The sequence below is a fragment of the Dromiciops gliroides genome, chromosome X (genome assembly GCF_019393635.1).
Source record: "Dromiciops gliroides isolate mDroGli1 chromosome X, mDroGli1.pri, whole genome shotgun sequence".
Classification (NCBI taxonomy): Eukaryota; Metazoa; Chordata; class Mammalia; order Microbiotheria; family Microbiotheriidae; genus Dromiciops; species Dromiciops gliroides.
This window is the reverse complement of record NC_057867.1, coordinates 63,777,149-63,791,743: the sequence shown is the minus strand read 5'-3', so window position 1 is coordinate 63,791,743 and position 14,595 is coordinate 63,777,149. Positions and strand designations below refer to the sequence as shown.

Sequence of the window (14,595 nt, the reverse complement as noted above, 5' to 3'; positions counted from 1 at the left end):
AAGATGTGATTTTAGTTGGGATTTAAAGGACACCAGGGAGACCAGGAGGTTGAGATGAGGAAGGACACTTCAGGCTTGGGGATCAGGAAGAGAAGATGAGTGGGTCAAGAGGAAGCCAAAGTGCTCTACTGGCACCTTCGTGGCATCTGGAGAAAGTGAGCAAAGCTGCCAGCAGACTGGGTGGACTCTTTATGGTAAATTAATAGGATGACCTGGAACAAACTGATCCAGGATGAGAAGGCAGGGATGGGTTGTTGGCAGGAACTCCTGAACTTATGATGATCCATTTGAGTGAGTTGTGTGGAAGAGAGATTGGATTTGTTTTATTTGGTTCCAGAGGGTAGAACTTGGACCAATCAGTGGACATTGAAAGGGAAGATTTCAGCTTGCTAAAAGGGAAAACCTAACTATTTTTTTGTTCAGTTGTTTTTCAGTAGTGTCTGACTCTCTGTAGCCCCATTTGGGGTTTTCTTGGCAAAGATATTGGAGTAGTTTTCCATTTCCTTTTCTAGCTCATTTGACAGATGAGGAAACTGAGGCAAATAGGTTGAAGTGACTTGCCCAGGGTTACACAGCTAGGAAGTGTCCTAACAACTGGAGCTGTCAAAAAGTAGAATGGAGACCTCTGGACAAGATGGATGCCTGAACAGAGGCAGATCACCCAGCTCTCACATACATACTCTAGCAAAAATCCTGGAAATTCTCACTAGAATGAATAAGGGTCAAAATGAGAAAGTATAATGAGTGACTTCTTCCATCCCAGAATTGCATAAACAGTCAGACAGAATCCCATGGACAATAGGAAAGAGGGCCACTAGAAAAGGCAGCACAAGTACAGACAAGTCTAGAGCCATCCAGGAGACCAGCAGCAGGCCAGAGGGACCTGTATCCACAGGCAAGAGTTCAGGGCTCCACTGAGAAAGCCCTAGCTTGATCAGAAAGCCTCAGGGAAGTCATAAAGCCCCAAGATGGGGACATTGGAAGCCCAAAGAGTAGCAGAGGCCAGTGTGATCTTGTTAGTGGCAGGGCTGAGGCCAGAAGATCCAGGTACCCAGGGCCTCGGAAGTCACTTAATATTCCATCATGAAGCTCCATAGAGGTTCCTGAGGATCCAGTCAGTCAACAGGCATTTATTAAGCTCCTCCATATGCTGATCTAATGCCAATGTTCTAATAGGAGAAGAAACTAGTGCCTCTTCAGAAACTTAGTGTCTTCAAAGGGCATTGAGGGAGTTAAATGAGAAAAACAGAGGAGCTGGGGGTGGACTGGTTCTATTCTGAACGTTTCAAGAGGGGAAAGAGAAGAGAGAGTAAAAGGCATACACTCATGTAGAGAAGAGGAAAAAGTGGGGAGAACTTGCTGAATCTCGTCATTTAGGTCCATGAGAGGAGTATACAGATAGGGAGGAAGGAGTGGGGGCAGCCAGAGTCAAATGGATACACACACACACACACACACACACACACACACAGAGTTGGGTGTAAAATTACATCAAACTCAACAGGGGAAAAAGAAAGGGGAATAGAGGTTAAGTGGGAAGATAATATTGTTGTTAAATCATTTTTCAGTCATGTCTGACTTTCCGTGAAACCATTTGGGATTTTCTTGGCAGAGATACTGGAGTGGTTTGCCATGTCCTTCTCCAATTCATTTTACAGATGAGGAACTAAGACAAAGAGGGTTAAATGACTTGCCCAGGGTCACAAAACTCATAAGTAGGTGAGGCCAGATTTGAACTCGGGAAGATGAGTCTTCCTGACCCCAGGACCGGTGCTCTATCCACTGCCCGGCCTAGCTACCCTGGGAAGATAATACCAGGTAGCTATCACCCCCAAACAAGACAAACTTCTTGTTCCTGAAAGAGAGATTAAAAGAGGAAAAAAGAAAGAAAGATGAAGAATTAGAATACAATGGAGAATAGTTTTTAAATTTTGATATATGAATGGAATGGAATATAATGCACCATTAGAAATGATAAAAAAGGGGCAGCTAGGTGGCATAGTGGATAGAGCACCGGCCCTGGATTCAGGAGGACCTGAGTTCAAATCCAGCCTCAGACACTTAACACTTATTAGCTGTGTGACCCTGGGCAAGTCACTTAACCCCAATTGCCTCACAAAAAAAGAAAAGAAATGATAAAAAAAAAACCAATTTCAAAGAGTCCTATGTGGTATGAGCTAATGTAAAATGAGAACAAAGAGACAAAATGTATACAAGGACAACAACATTGTAAAAACAAATCACTTTGACTTAAGAACCTGGATCAGTGCTATGACCAGCCAGGATTGCAGGGGATGATGATGATGCTCATTACCCACTGCCTGACAGGTGCTATGAAATGGATAGTCAGGGTTTGATATACAATCCTCTGTGTGTGTTCAGATGTGTAAATGAAAATAGGTTTGTGTTTGTTAAGAATAATAAAAGTAAAATCAATTTTTAAAAGGGGAATAGGAAACCTTGAGAGGTAGTGAGTTCCCAAGGGAGCCTGGATGACTACTTGCCAGGGACCTTGTAGAAGGGATTCTTGCTCAGGTGGAGACTGGACCAGAAGACCTCAGAGGTCCCATCTGACATCTTTTGTTTCTCTGATGACTGATGACAAGCAGAAAGCACAGTTACCACCATCCCCACACCCCTGTTCCTCACCTCCACCCTCTGACACATTTGCTTCCGCCTTTCACAACCTCCTCCATCCTTGCCATGGACCATGAGAGCCATGAACAGTGATTTACAGCTGAAGAAGTCTCAGATCTTCCTGATCAGCAAATGAGGGGAGGGAGAGTCCCTCAGCATCATTAGATCAATTCCTCTGAATTTAATTCTTTCATTTCAGCTAAGGTGCTGGAAAGAAAAGTGTGAAAAACAACCTGGTCTCTGCTCTGCTCACACAGAGCTGATAGTTTAGTTGGAATGAGTATAAAAGGAATCCAAGTGGCCTCTGATTGAGGTGGGGGGAGTGCCTCTACTGCACAGTTCTGAGAGTTAAATGGAGGAGGTGGTCGCTAAACTGTCTTCGGGAAAGAAGAGAGATAAAAAGACATCTGGGCTGGAGGCTACCATGAGTGGTGGTGGTGGGGGGAAGGTATGGAACAGGAAGGCTAGAAAGACACATTGAAGTCAGATTGTAGAAGGCCTTGAGAAACCCTGAAGATGTTCCTGGGAAGGCCAACCATGTTTCTGCAATGAAACATTGTTATACTCGATGGTCAAGGTATATCTAGTCCAGTGCTATCGTCCATCCAAGGACATTCTGCAGTCCCTTATTCCCAGGAGGTAGCCTGGGAACCCCGCCAGCCCGCCCACTGAGCAGAACCTGGCTTAGACAGGAAAGCATCGCCCAGATTCCAAACCAACTTTTGCAACACAATATTTACAAGTTACGGCCTGCTCCCATAATGCTTATCACTTATCACATCCCTTTGTGGGGAACTGGAGGAACAGACTCTGGCTCCTATTTTGTAGATGAAGAAATGGAGGCCTGGAGATATCTCAAGGCAATCCAACTTGCTGGAGCTGAATCCAATGGGGCCCAGGGTCCCTGGGGCCCACTCCTAGGGGTTAGCCACCATGCCATCCCCTCCAACAGGAAGCTGCATGCATTATGCAATTGGTTCATTATGGATTCATGCTTTCCATCTTCACTGCTAACTTGTAGATTGCCTTCAACCCTCTGCCCAGGATCTTTTTCACAGCTATCAACTGGAAGAAAGATCAAGTTCTTTCAGGCTAAGCCCACTGTGGGAGGCCATTTTATTGTGATTACTGTTATTATTGCCTTCTTTCTGAGGCTGGAGGCACTGAGGGAAACAGTTTCATTGGTTGAGCTGACCACTGGCCGGGCCCTGTGCAGACGCCCACCTTCAGAGTTTTGAGGTACAGGCTGAAGAAGCAGAGCCCGCCCATGGCTCTCTCAGCAAGCTTGGTTCCTGTGTACAGAACATAGAGTTGCTATGATGCCTACCTGCTCAGAGGGGAATTCGACACCCACCCACCAACCCACTCACACGCACATGCCTGGCCCCTAAGCAGGTATATCAAAAAACATAAGGTAATAACCAAGAATCCAATTCCAGATTATCCAGCCTACTTGATGGAAGATGCTACTAGCTCAGGGATTCTTCACCTTGGTTTCTAGGGACAATCTAGTGAAATCTATGGACCCCTTCTCAGAATTATGCTTTTAAGTGCATCAAATAAAATACACGGGGCTACGAAGGAAACTGATGTTGTTGAAATACAATTGTCAAAAGGTTAAGAAAATCCCTGGACCTGAGGTTAAGAACACCAAGGTCTACCTAGGTGGTGCAGTGGTTAGAGTAGTGGGCCTGGAGTAAGGAAGACCTGAGTTCAAATCTGACCTCAGAGAGTTACTAGCTGTGTGACCCTGGGCAGGTCGTTTTACTTGTGTGCCTCAGTTTCCTCAACTGAAAAATGGAGACAATAATAGTACCTATCTCCCCGGGTTGTTGTGAGGATTGAATGAAATAATCTTTGGGAAGCGCTTAGCACAATGCCTGATATGTAGTAAGGAGCTTTGTAAATGCTTGCTACCTACCCCCATGACACCAGGGTGAGAGATAAACCATCTTTCATATCTCTTGGCCCAGAATGCCTGGGTTTGCCTTGGGTTGCTCTGTGCTGCCCACACCTTGGGAGCAGACCACCAGCATCCAAAGTATGAAAGTCACCAGAGACCGGTTCCCATTTTGTCCAATAAGGCAGGGCATTAGGTATTTGATTGGCAGTGCTGTTGGTTTTTAATTTTTTTTGCACAGAAACATATTAAATTTGACAGCATATAAACTGCTAAACTCATTACTTGTGAAGAGAGAAGGAGAGAAAACATTCCGTCTTGTTGCTCCAGGCTCCAGTGAAATCCTATTACTGCATGTACAGAGGAAAGCAAGATGAGCAGGGTTTTAAATGATGTAAGATCAAGTCGGCTCACAGTAACAATTTCTCTATCTGCAGTTTCACACATCAACGTTCCCACTGCTGGAAATTCACCGCAACAAAGAGGGCAGAGCCAGGTGTGCTTGGGCCTGGGGATGCAAGCTTAGTAAGGAGGGGCGATTGAGAGGCAGAAGGGCACCAGGGTTTGTGCTTGGAGGCATTCAGAATGGCAACTCCTACCATATGCACAAACACAAGGAGGAAAGACAAACAATTGAGCCATTAGTTGTGGGGGAGAGAGGAGGCAAGGATGATGGTGTAGGCTATTTTTGAGACCATATCTGGATCTGGGTTCAAGTGTCACCTCCTATTCCCAATGCCTGTGTGACCCTAGGCAAGTCATTTGAACTTCCCGGTGCTGTACACAAGTCTCTAAGATATGAGATGCAGAGAAGGTGCCAATGGGGTAGTTCTCTCATCTAAGAGATCCCTATAGAAATGAAATCACAGATCTAGTCTCTATTCTGTTTTTTTTCTTTCTTCTTTTTGGTATCTTGTCTTTCTAAGGCAGAGACTGACTACCCAGAGGCAAAGGAAACTAAAACCTCACTAATTTAGAATAGCAGGGATTTGGGGGTGGGGGCGGGAATGAGGAGAGGCAAGTCAGAAAATTGGAGAAGATGCTAAAAGGAGTATATAGTTTTATTCTTGTAAAACAGTCTAATTGACAGATAGTCATAAATGTAATCAATAAAATTAGTGGAGCTCATGAGAGAATGACATTTCATAAAAGGAAAAAAAATCCCAAACACATGAGAATTAGGGGGGAGCAGAAGTTGAAGGCATCTGTAAAGGAAATTTCTCGAGCCTTTCATTTGGAAATGCTAATGATTTTAGACTGGATTTTTCTTATTCCTCAGCATAACCCTTTAAAAAAAACCCAGATTATATATATACACATTTCAAACTCTTGATTCCCTAATAATCATGTATGAATTATCACATGTTTCAAATGAGTGTGATACAAATTAATGAGGTTTTACTGTAGTTACATGCAATCTGATTGCATGACTTGAAAATTAGCTAATTATACTGATCAGTGGAGTTCAGTGAGGAGGCTTTGCTTATTTTTTAATAGGCATAATCCTGAAAAGGAGTATTATTATTTATCAGGCTGAAAAATAATGGAGATAAGTTCCTTTCCTAGTCAATCTTTTTACTTCAGTCCCGAGAATGGATTTGCAGCCAGTGTCTCCCCCCACCTCTCTCTCTCTCTCTCTCTCTCTCTCTCTCTCTCTCTCTCTCACACACACACACACACACACACACACACACACACACACACACACACACGCTAATCTAGCATTTCCATATAAAAGACAGAGGCTGTTTGCAGAAGAGATTCCTTTCTAGACATGAGTACACCCAAAGGTGACCTTTATTGTCAGCCATCATGTGGTTAGAACCAACCCTTGGCTATGGTATTGAGTGAGTCTCCATCCAGGGAAATAACCCGGCTGCAAAGATGGAAAACAAAATCTTCATCCCGTAAACTGTCGGCCCTGCATCACTGATGCTACCTGGCTTCCCCGGGGCACCACGGGGAGGAATGAATCAGAATCTTATTTCCTAAGCACCCCATGGAACTCCCACTAACCGCAATGGAATCCCCACGCAGAACAGAGAGAGGAGCCGTTGGCTTCCGCCCGCCTGATTGCCCGAGCTTGTTTAATGCTGCATTTCCATTAGCGTGGGCAATGGTAATTGGGATGCTGAGAGGCTATGCTCAGCGCCAGAGCCTGTATCTCTCCTGCTTCCATTACAAAAACTCTGGGGGACCGCTAACCATTTCCCCTTTAGTTTTAAAAGGTTTGAGGCTTAAAAAGAAGTCGCAGCAATATTCCTATGAAGTTTTTCTAAGCCTGTAAAAAAATGCAAACTACAGCCTAAATTCCTAGCCTTCCTCCTCACACAGTTTGGGTTTGCCCCAAAAGAGCATCAAGCAGTCCTCACATTTCATCCTACTGCTGCCGCCCATGGGATGGGATCCAAAGAGAGGAAGTCCAAGAACCAATGTGTGTGGGGGGGTGTCGCCCCCACGGGACACAAAGAAATGTGCGGCTGGCCCATGGGTCTGGGGAGCTTTGCACTAGCCCAGAAAGACCTTTTCCAACGAAAGAGGGAGGGCAGGGCGTTGGCTACAAGACAGCTTCCACTGCAATATATTCTTCCGCCCTCCATTGCAGCATCCCCCTAAAACAAGGGCACTGGGTTGAAAGGTCTGCAAAGCCCCAGGGAGACGGCACCTTTCCCTTGCTTGGGCCCTTCCTTTAAATTTCCTCATACCAAGTCCAAACACAGACACCAGGTGAAGGGTTAGAAGGGACTAGGCACATGGGGCACAAGACGACATTACAATGAAAGCCCTCAAAATAGGCCCCCCCTGGAAGTGATCTCAGATATCCCCCCCTTTAAAAAAAAAAAAAACCTATTACCAAAAAAAAAAAAAAAAAGAAAAAGAAAAAAACTGAAAAAAATATAGGGGCAGCTAGATGGCTCAGTGGATAGAGCACCAGTCCTGGAGTCAGGAGTACCTGAGTTCAAATCCAGCCTCAGACACTTGACACTTACTAGCTGTGTGACCCTGGGCAAGTCACTTAACCCCAATTCCCACCCAAAAAAGAGAAAAAAACATAAAAAAAACCTATTGTAGTTAGCAGATACCCATATCATCAATCACATTTTTTAAAATGTCTTAAATAGACACTTGCAGATTGTGGGTGTGTTTTTTTCTGTAGGAATTGTATTTTTAAAAAATCATCAATTTACATATAAATTCAAAAATGTGTTGCTTTTGATGGTACTCTATTTTTTAAAAAATCAAATGCCTTGAGAGCAGGGGCTGGCTCTTGTCTTTGGAATACCAGAGCCTGGCACCATGTCTGGAATATGGTAGGCACTTAATAAATGCCAATTCATTGTTATCTGCCTCAGTTTCCTCATCTGTCAAATGAGCTGGAGAAGGAGATGGCAAGCCACTCCAGTATCTTTGCCAAGAAAACCCCAAATGGGGTCAGGAAGACACAGGCATGACTGCAAAATGACCTAACGATTGTTCGGTTGTGTCCAATTCTTTGTGACCCGTGGACCATACTGTCCATGGGGTTTTCTTGGCAGAGATACTGAAGTGATTTGAGTTGATTGATTGATTCTCTAGTGGATTAAGGCAAACAGAGGTTGAGTGACTTGTTCGGGCTCACACAGCTAGTGAGTGTCTGAGGCTGGATTTGAACTCAGATGTTCCTGATTCCAGGCCCACCACTCTTATCTACTGAGCCACCTAGCTGCCTCTGTTTGATGAATAAACTCCTTTCATCTCTCAATGGATGTTATTTCCTTAGATATGACAACCATGAATAAAAGGTGTCTGCTAAATACTGTACAGACCTTTCCCCTGTATGATTGTGTAGTAAGTTCCATAGACTATGGTGCAAAGTGCATTTGGAAGAAGGGTTATGAAACAGGAATACTGTGGTACAATAGGCTCCCACTTGCACTGGTTTTCCTTCTATTAGGAAACTGACCTTGAGACTTCCATCTCTACTGTAATCCCAAGGTCCATCCAAATTCCTACCCATCCAGTTCTCCCTCCTTCTCTGCTTCTTCCCCACCCCAGACCTTTCTTCTAGGGCAGCCCTTCAGGGAAGGCCCCAACAGATACCCAAGGCAATGGGGAAGTTTTTGGTAGTCTGCTATATTTATTCTCCTATCTCCCCTTTTTCTTTCCTTCTCTCTCTCTCTCTCTCTCTCTCTCTCTCTCTCTCTCTCTCTCTCTCTCTCTCTCCCTCCCTCCCTCCCTCCCTCCCTCCCTCCCTCCCTCCCTCCCTCTCTCTCTCTCTCTCTCTCTCTCTCTCTCTCTCTCTCTCTCTCCCTCCCTCCCTCCCTCCCTCCCTCCCTCCCTCCCTCTCTCTCTCTCTCTCTCTCTCTCTCTCTCTCTCTCTCTCTCTCTCTCTCTCTCTCTCTCTCTCTCTCTCTCCTTGGGACACCTAGGTGAGGCAGTAGATAGAGCACTGGGCTGGAGTCAGAAAAACTCATCTTCCTGAGTTCAAATCTGGTCTCAGTCACTTACTAGCCATGTGACCCTGCGCAAACCACTGCACCCTGTTGGCCTCAGTTTCCTCATCTGTAAAATGATCTGGAGAAAGAAAAGGCAAACCACTTCAGCATCTCTGCCAAGAAAACCCCAAATGGGGTCACAAAGAGTCAGATGTGACTGAAAGACTAAATGACAACTGTCATTCCTTGCGAGGTAAAAGAGAGGCCATGAATGCTTCTTATCCACCTCTTTGCCAACTTCTGGACATTAATGGAAGAGGTTTTTATCCTCCAGAACATCATTAGCTGTTCTGCCAGCACTAGGACATCCTATTTTGGGGGGGAGGGGCAAGTAGGCTTGTGCCAGGGCCTGGGTTCTGTACGTATATGGGGGTTTCACTAGGACTCACAACTACAGCATCACAGAATGACAGAACTGCTGTGGGAAAAAAGGAGGGGACTTCATAATTCTGCATACCAGCCTTATTTTTCTCCCATGTGTAATGAAACATTTCTTAGTTGCTGATCCTTAAGTTAATAATTTCAGAAGAAAAACAAAAGGAAAGGATTTTGTTGTGTTTTTTAAAGAGCCAGTGAATAAGCATTTGACTTGGGTAGATATTCAGAAGCCAGAGCAACAAAGTCATCCAGGTGCAGTCACAGATATCTCTGAGCTGGAAAGGAACTTAGAGATCATCTGGTCCAAGGCTTTCATTCTCCAGATGCCCAGAGCCCAGAAAGATTCAGTAATTAGTCCAGGGTCACACAGGCAACAAACAAATGGGGCAGAACTAGGGTTTAGCTCCAGATCCTCTGCCATAAAGACCAGGCCTCTTTCCACTTGGCCTCACAGTCTCTCACATTAGTAGTTAGATGGAGGAAAGGCAGGGAATAAGCTTGAGACAGCGCCTCCTATGGGCTCTTCTGAATATATCATTTAATTCACTCCTTAGCTAGCCGTTATCTCTGCCTTCTTCCTGTCTGAACAGCCCAGGGTGAGTGAAAAATCAGATGAGTGCCAAGAATCAAACTGGGAGAGGGTCTCCTTGAGCGCCCTGTCCTCTTCCCCTTATGCTCTTGAAGTCAAGGTGAAGAAAACTTGGAAATCATCTCTCTTCCAAGCATTGTGATACATGAGGGGGCAACCCACAAGATTGACTTCCAACCCATGGAAATTAGTAACCAAGATGTGCAAGGTGACCAAATTCACAGATTGCATAAAGCTAAGAGGGAAAGCAAGCAGAGAAGCAGCATGGTGGAGGGGGAAAACCCCAAAACAACACTAACTCTTTGGTGCCCGGCTCTGCCCCAGGCGACCGTGGGCAAAAGGCCAACTTTGTGACTGCTTGGGTGGCCTTGGGCAAGTGACCTCAATTCTCTTCCTCATATTTAAAATGGAGCATTGGACTAAATGATTCGAAGGCCCCTCCTAGCTCTAAATTTCTGATCATATGATCAGGTCTCAGTTTCCCCATCTTGCATTTTGAATATTTTATGGTCCTGTGAATTTCATGGCAGATCCAAAAATTGGGATTCAAAAAAAAATCTTGTTAGACTGATGACTGATGGAATTGAATAGGAATAAATATCTAGTTCTCTAATAATGTCACCCTCCCATGTCTCATGGTGGTGTGGAGGTGTGGCTCTGGCCTCCCCAAGGCAATGCCAGCTGACCAACTCTCTGGTAGGTCTTTCCAAGTGGGAAAGCATTAGGCTTTTGGCCCAGTGATGGATTGTGTGTTGAAGGATCAAAGAGCTAAGTTCACAAGGGCTCGCCCCCAAGCTGGCCACAGGAAGGTAAATGGAGGGGCCACAACCACTCTTTAAGACAGCCTACTAGGTCACAGAAGAGTTACAACCTATGCCAACAGAAGGAATACCCACAATGCCCCAAATATATCCATGTATGACGTATTGGAGTAAATGAAAAAAGTTCTTTACTTGGGTTAAGAAAACACCTGAGCCCCAAATAGAAGAAATGGGGCGTGAAAGCAGGTGATGGGGGAGAGATGTAGGGGTTTTAGTGGCCTGCAGACTCAGGAGCGAGTCTGACATGTGACAGGCAGCCACAAGGAGAGCCCAGGGAATATTGGGAGCCAGAGTGAGATGGGTAGCAGGCCCCCACTGTCCTCTGCCCTGGCCCAGCCCCAATACAGGACGCTGGCAAGCCTGGAGCATTCCATAACACAGTAACCACAATGTGCTGTATGAGCAGCCATTGCATGTACTGCCTGCCTAGAGAAGAGGGGAGCAGGGAAGAATGACCCACAGTCCTCAAATATTTCCAGGGTTGTCCTGTAGAAACCTAGTTAGGATTTGCTTAGCCCTAGCAGAAAGGGAATACGGTAGACAGTGAGCTGGCTTTGAACCAGGAAAACCTGCTTTCAAGTCCTGCCCCTGACCCACACTGGCTGTGTGACTCAGGGAAAATTACTTAACCTCTCACTGCCCTAGGCAACTAAGACTGGTGCTGAATTATCTTGGTGGAGGGAGTTCCCTATATCAGTGAACTCACAGGGTTTCTGGCCCTAACCATGGAGGGGTGCCACAGGAGCAGATTTCTGCTCACCCTGAGGACAAACTGAGAAGCTAAGCAATCCTTTTTGGGAATGGGTCCCAGGGTCACCCAGCTGCCCACTGTGGAGGATGTTCCAGAAAGGATTCCTGCTTAGGCAGCGGTCAGAGCCAGAGGGTTTTCAGAGGGGCTGCCTGATGCAGAATCCTCAAGTTGTGCAGCTGTGGGGCTTGGCTCCCTTACTTCCCAAGAAGCCTTCTCTCTAGGCTTGGCCAGGCACTTCAGTCTAATGATGGGGCTGATGGTGGCAAGGGGCACCAGTCGAGAATGTATGAGTGGTTCAGGGCAAATCCAGTCCTACCCACAGGAATGAGAAGCCTCGGACCGGGTCGTTCTAATGATATCATTAGCCACATTACCTTCACATATGGACAGCCTGGTGTCAGTTCAAAGAGTTGGGTGTTATTGGGTAATTTACCACAATGCAGGCTCAATCTTTTCCAGGATAATGGATTTCTAACACCTCCATTCCAGATGTGTAATCTCCAATTGATGGGGAGTGGATGGGGCTAATGGTTGTGTCAGTCCTCGGCACTAACCAGAGGGGTGAGGCAGGCAGGCAGAGGCTGCTGGGGAGCTGTTGCTAGGGCAAATCAGGTGCTGAACTTTTTTGGGGGGGGCCTTGGATTACTGTGGGGGTTGGGATGTGATTAACGGAAACAGTGTGGAATGATGGGAAGATGGCAGCACATCCGGAACCACAGGAGTCAGAATCCTGACAAGCACTCCAGGAAACGGCTAAAAATGCCCCAGAAAGAGCAAGGAGAAAGATGGCCAAAGAGAATCAGCTATAACTCGTTAATTCAAAATGGGACTTGCACAAAAGACTCAGCAGAGTAGAGACAAGCCAGGCACACAGTAGGGAGGGAAAGGGAATTGACTGGGTGCCCCCCCAGCAGGGGGGCCCTCAGTCTGCATCTGGCCCTCTAGTAACTGCCCCTTTTACCCCACACTTACTGATCACAGAAACCAGATGGTATCTCAGGGGAAGTACTAGCTGTTATTGCCCTGGGCCTAGAAGGAAGTGGGGCAGTGAGCTCCCAGTCACTACCCCCCATCTGGGGGGTCTTCCGTGTCATTTCTTTTCTTTTTTGGTGAGGCAATTGGAGTTAAGTGACTTGCCCAGGGTCACACAGCTAGTGTCAAGTGTCTGAACTCAGATTTGAACTCAGGTCCTCCTGAATCCAGGACCAGTGCTCTATCCACTGCGCCACCTAGCTGCCCCTTCCGTGTCATTTCTATGGATGCCCCTACTAATGTTTTATTGAACTTTACCTACTCCCTTTTCTCTTCTGGAAAGGCTCTTGCTATTTTAACCCATGGCCCATCCCTAAAGACTGGATTAGTAGAGGTGCCATGTCCATCTTGGCTCCCCATTTTCCATGGGCCCCATGAATCTGCTTCTACACATGCCTCTCATTCCCTCTGCCTATTTGAGCCCGCTGCTAGGTGGTACACTGGACATGGAATCAGGAAGACTTGAATTCACAGCTTACTAGCTGTGTGACTATGGTCAAATCACGGTCTACCTCCATTTCCTCAGCCATAAATGAAATGAGAATAATAGCACCTACCCTGAAAGGCTATTGTATCACCTGGCTCCTACTAACTGCTGTATGAATGAAAATCCCCCTCTCTTCTAAGCAAAGGATTTCGGGTGGGGCATAGCAAGGGACTTTTTCAAAGTGATGAAACCATCTTGAAATGAGGCAAGTGAAGCTGTAGTGGCAGAATATGACTAAAAATGAGCAAATGAGACACCAGAATGCATTAAAATCCAATTCTTTGGTATTATATTGTAGGGGTGAATAACTGCTGTGTGTCCTCCTAAACAGAGGTCGTAGCCAAAGGACAGGGGCTCCCCTCCTCATGGGGAGGTGGAGGGGATTCATTCGACTGCCTGGAGATCACAGACTTTGGGCTTCTACCGGAATGCAAAATGGATGGCTCAGATGGTTCCCTCTGCATTTCATCCCGGGCCTCCAGGGGACCCCCTGGCCCATACCAATCAATGGGCCCTGACTGGTGACAAAAAATCTGACGTAGGGAATCTGGAACAGGGCTGGGCCCTGAGTTATCGGGGCCACCATGGTTCAGATCACAGGATGTCACCTTGCACATCATGTCTATAAAGCACTTCCAAGAGAAGTAAAAAAAAGAAGAGATCAGCAGAAGCATTATCACCAGCAAGAACATAGCCATGAAGGAAAGATCTGGGTCATCAGTGGGCTGTCCAAAAAAAGAAAATATGTTGGTGTTGTCTTTCCCATAATCTTTTGTTAGGTTGGAATTATTCATGCCTCTTGTGAGCAGGCTAGAAGGAAGAGCAGAGAAAAGGACATTGGTACATTCTCACCAAACCACCTCTGGGATATCTCCCATGAACACGGCAGTCCTTAACTAAGAGTCCATGAACTACGTTTTTAAAAGTATTCAGATAACTGGGTTTCAAGATAATCTTCTTCCTTGGTAACCTTGTGTTCTATTCCATGCATTTCAAATCGTGATTCTGGGAGGTATTGGTTTCAGTAGACTGCCAAAACATGATAAAAAAAAAAAAGGTTAAGAACCCCTGTATTAGCAGAAGCCGAGAGCAGGTCAACCCTGGGGGCTTCTGGTATAGGCTGATCCTTTAAAGGTTACAGAAAAGCATAAACCATCCCATGAGACAGCCCATCTGGGGGTCATGCCACTGTTCCCAATGAGATCTGATGACTGGTTTATACTCCCACACATCAGTGTGAATAACAACCCAGGAAGGTTCATGGGAGGGAATGGACACAGTGACAACGTCCAATGTAGAACTATCTTCATGGGTGGTAGGGGCCTAGGCTGGGCTGGGGCTCCCTGGAAAGATACCAAGAGGTTCTGAATAGCATCTCCTCCCTCCCCTCCCCCAAAGACTACCTGGTTCTGGCCAAGGAAGTGGGGCATTGGGGTTGGTTGAGCTGAAGCTTATGGGGGGGTGAGAAGGGGAGAGAAGTCCCTCCTCTTCTCCCCAGTTGTGGCTTCATTATCAACCCTATCAA

At 46.0% G+C, this 14,595-nt stretch overlaps 1 protein-coding gene across 1 annotated transcript in view; it reads right to left on the bottom strand.

The window, feature by feature from the left end:
- FATE1 (fetal and adult testis expressed 1) overlaps positions 1 to 13,687 on the bottom strand; it is a 59,111-nt gene extending 45,424 nt beyond the window's left edge. Inside the window, exon 1 of the mRNA XM_043974666.1 lies at positions 13,495 to 13,687. Coding sequence (XP_043830601.1) covers positions 13,495 to 13,687 — 193 coding nt within the window. The remainder of the gene's footprint in view (positions 1 to 13,494) is intronic.
- Positions 13,688 to 14,595: the final 908 nt, after the last annotated feature.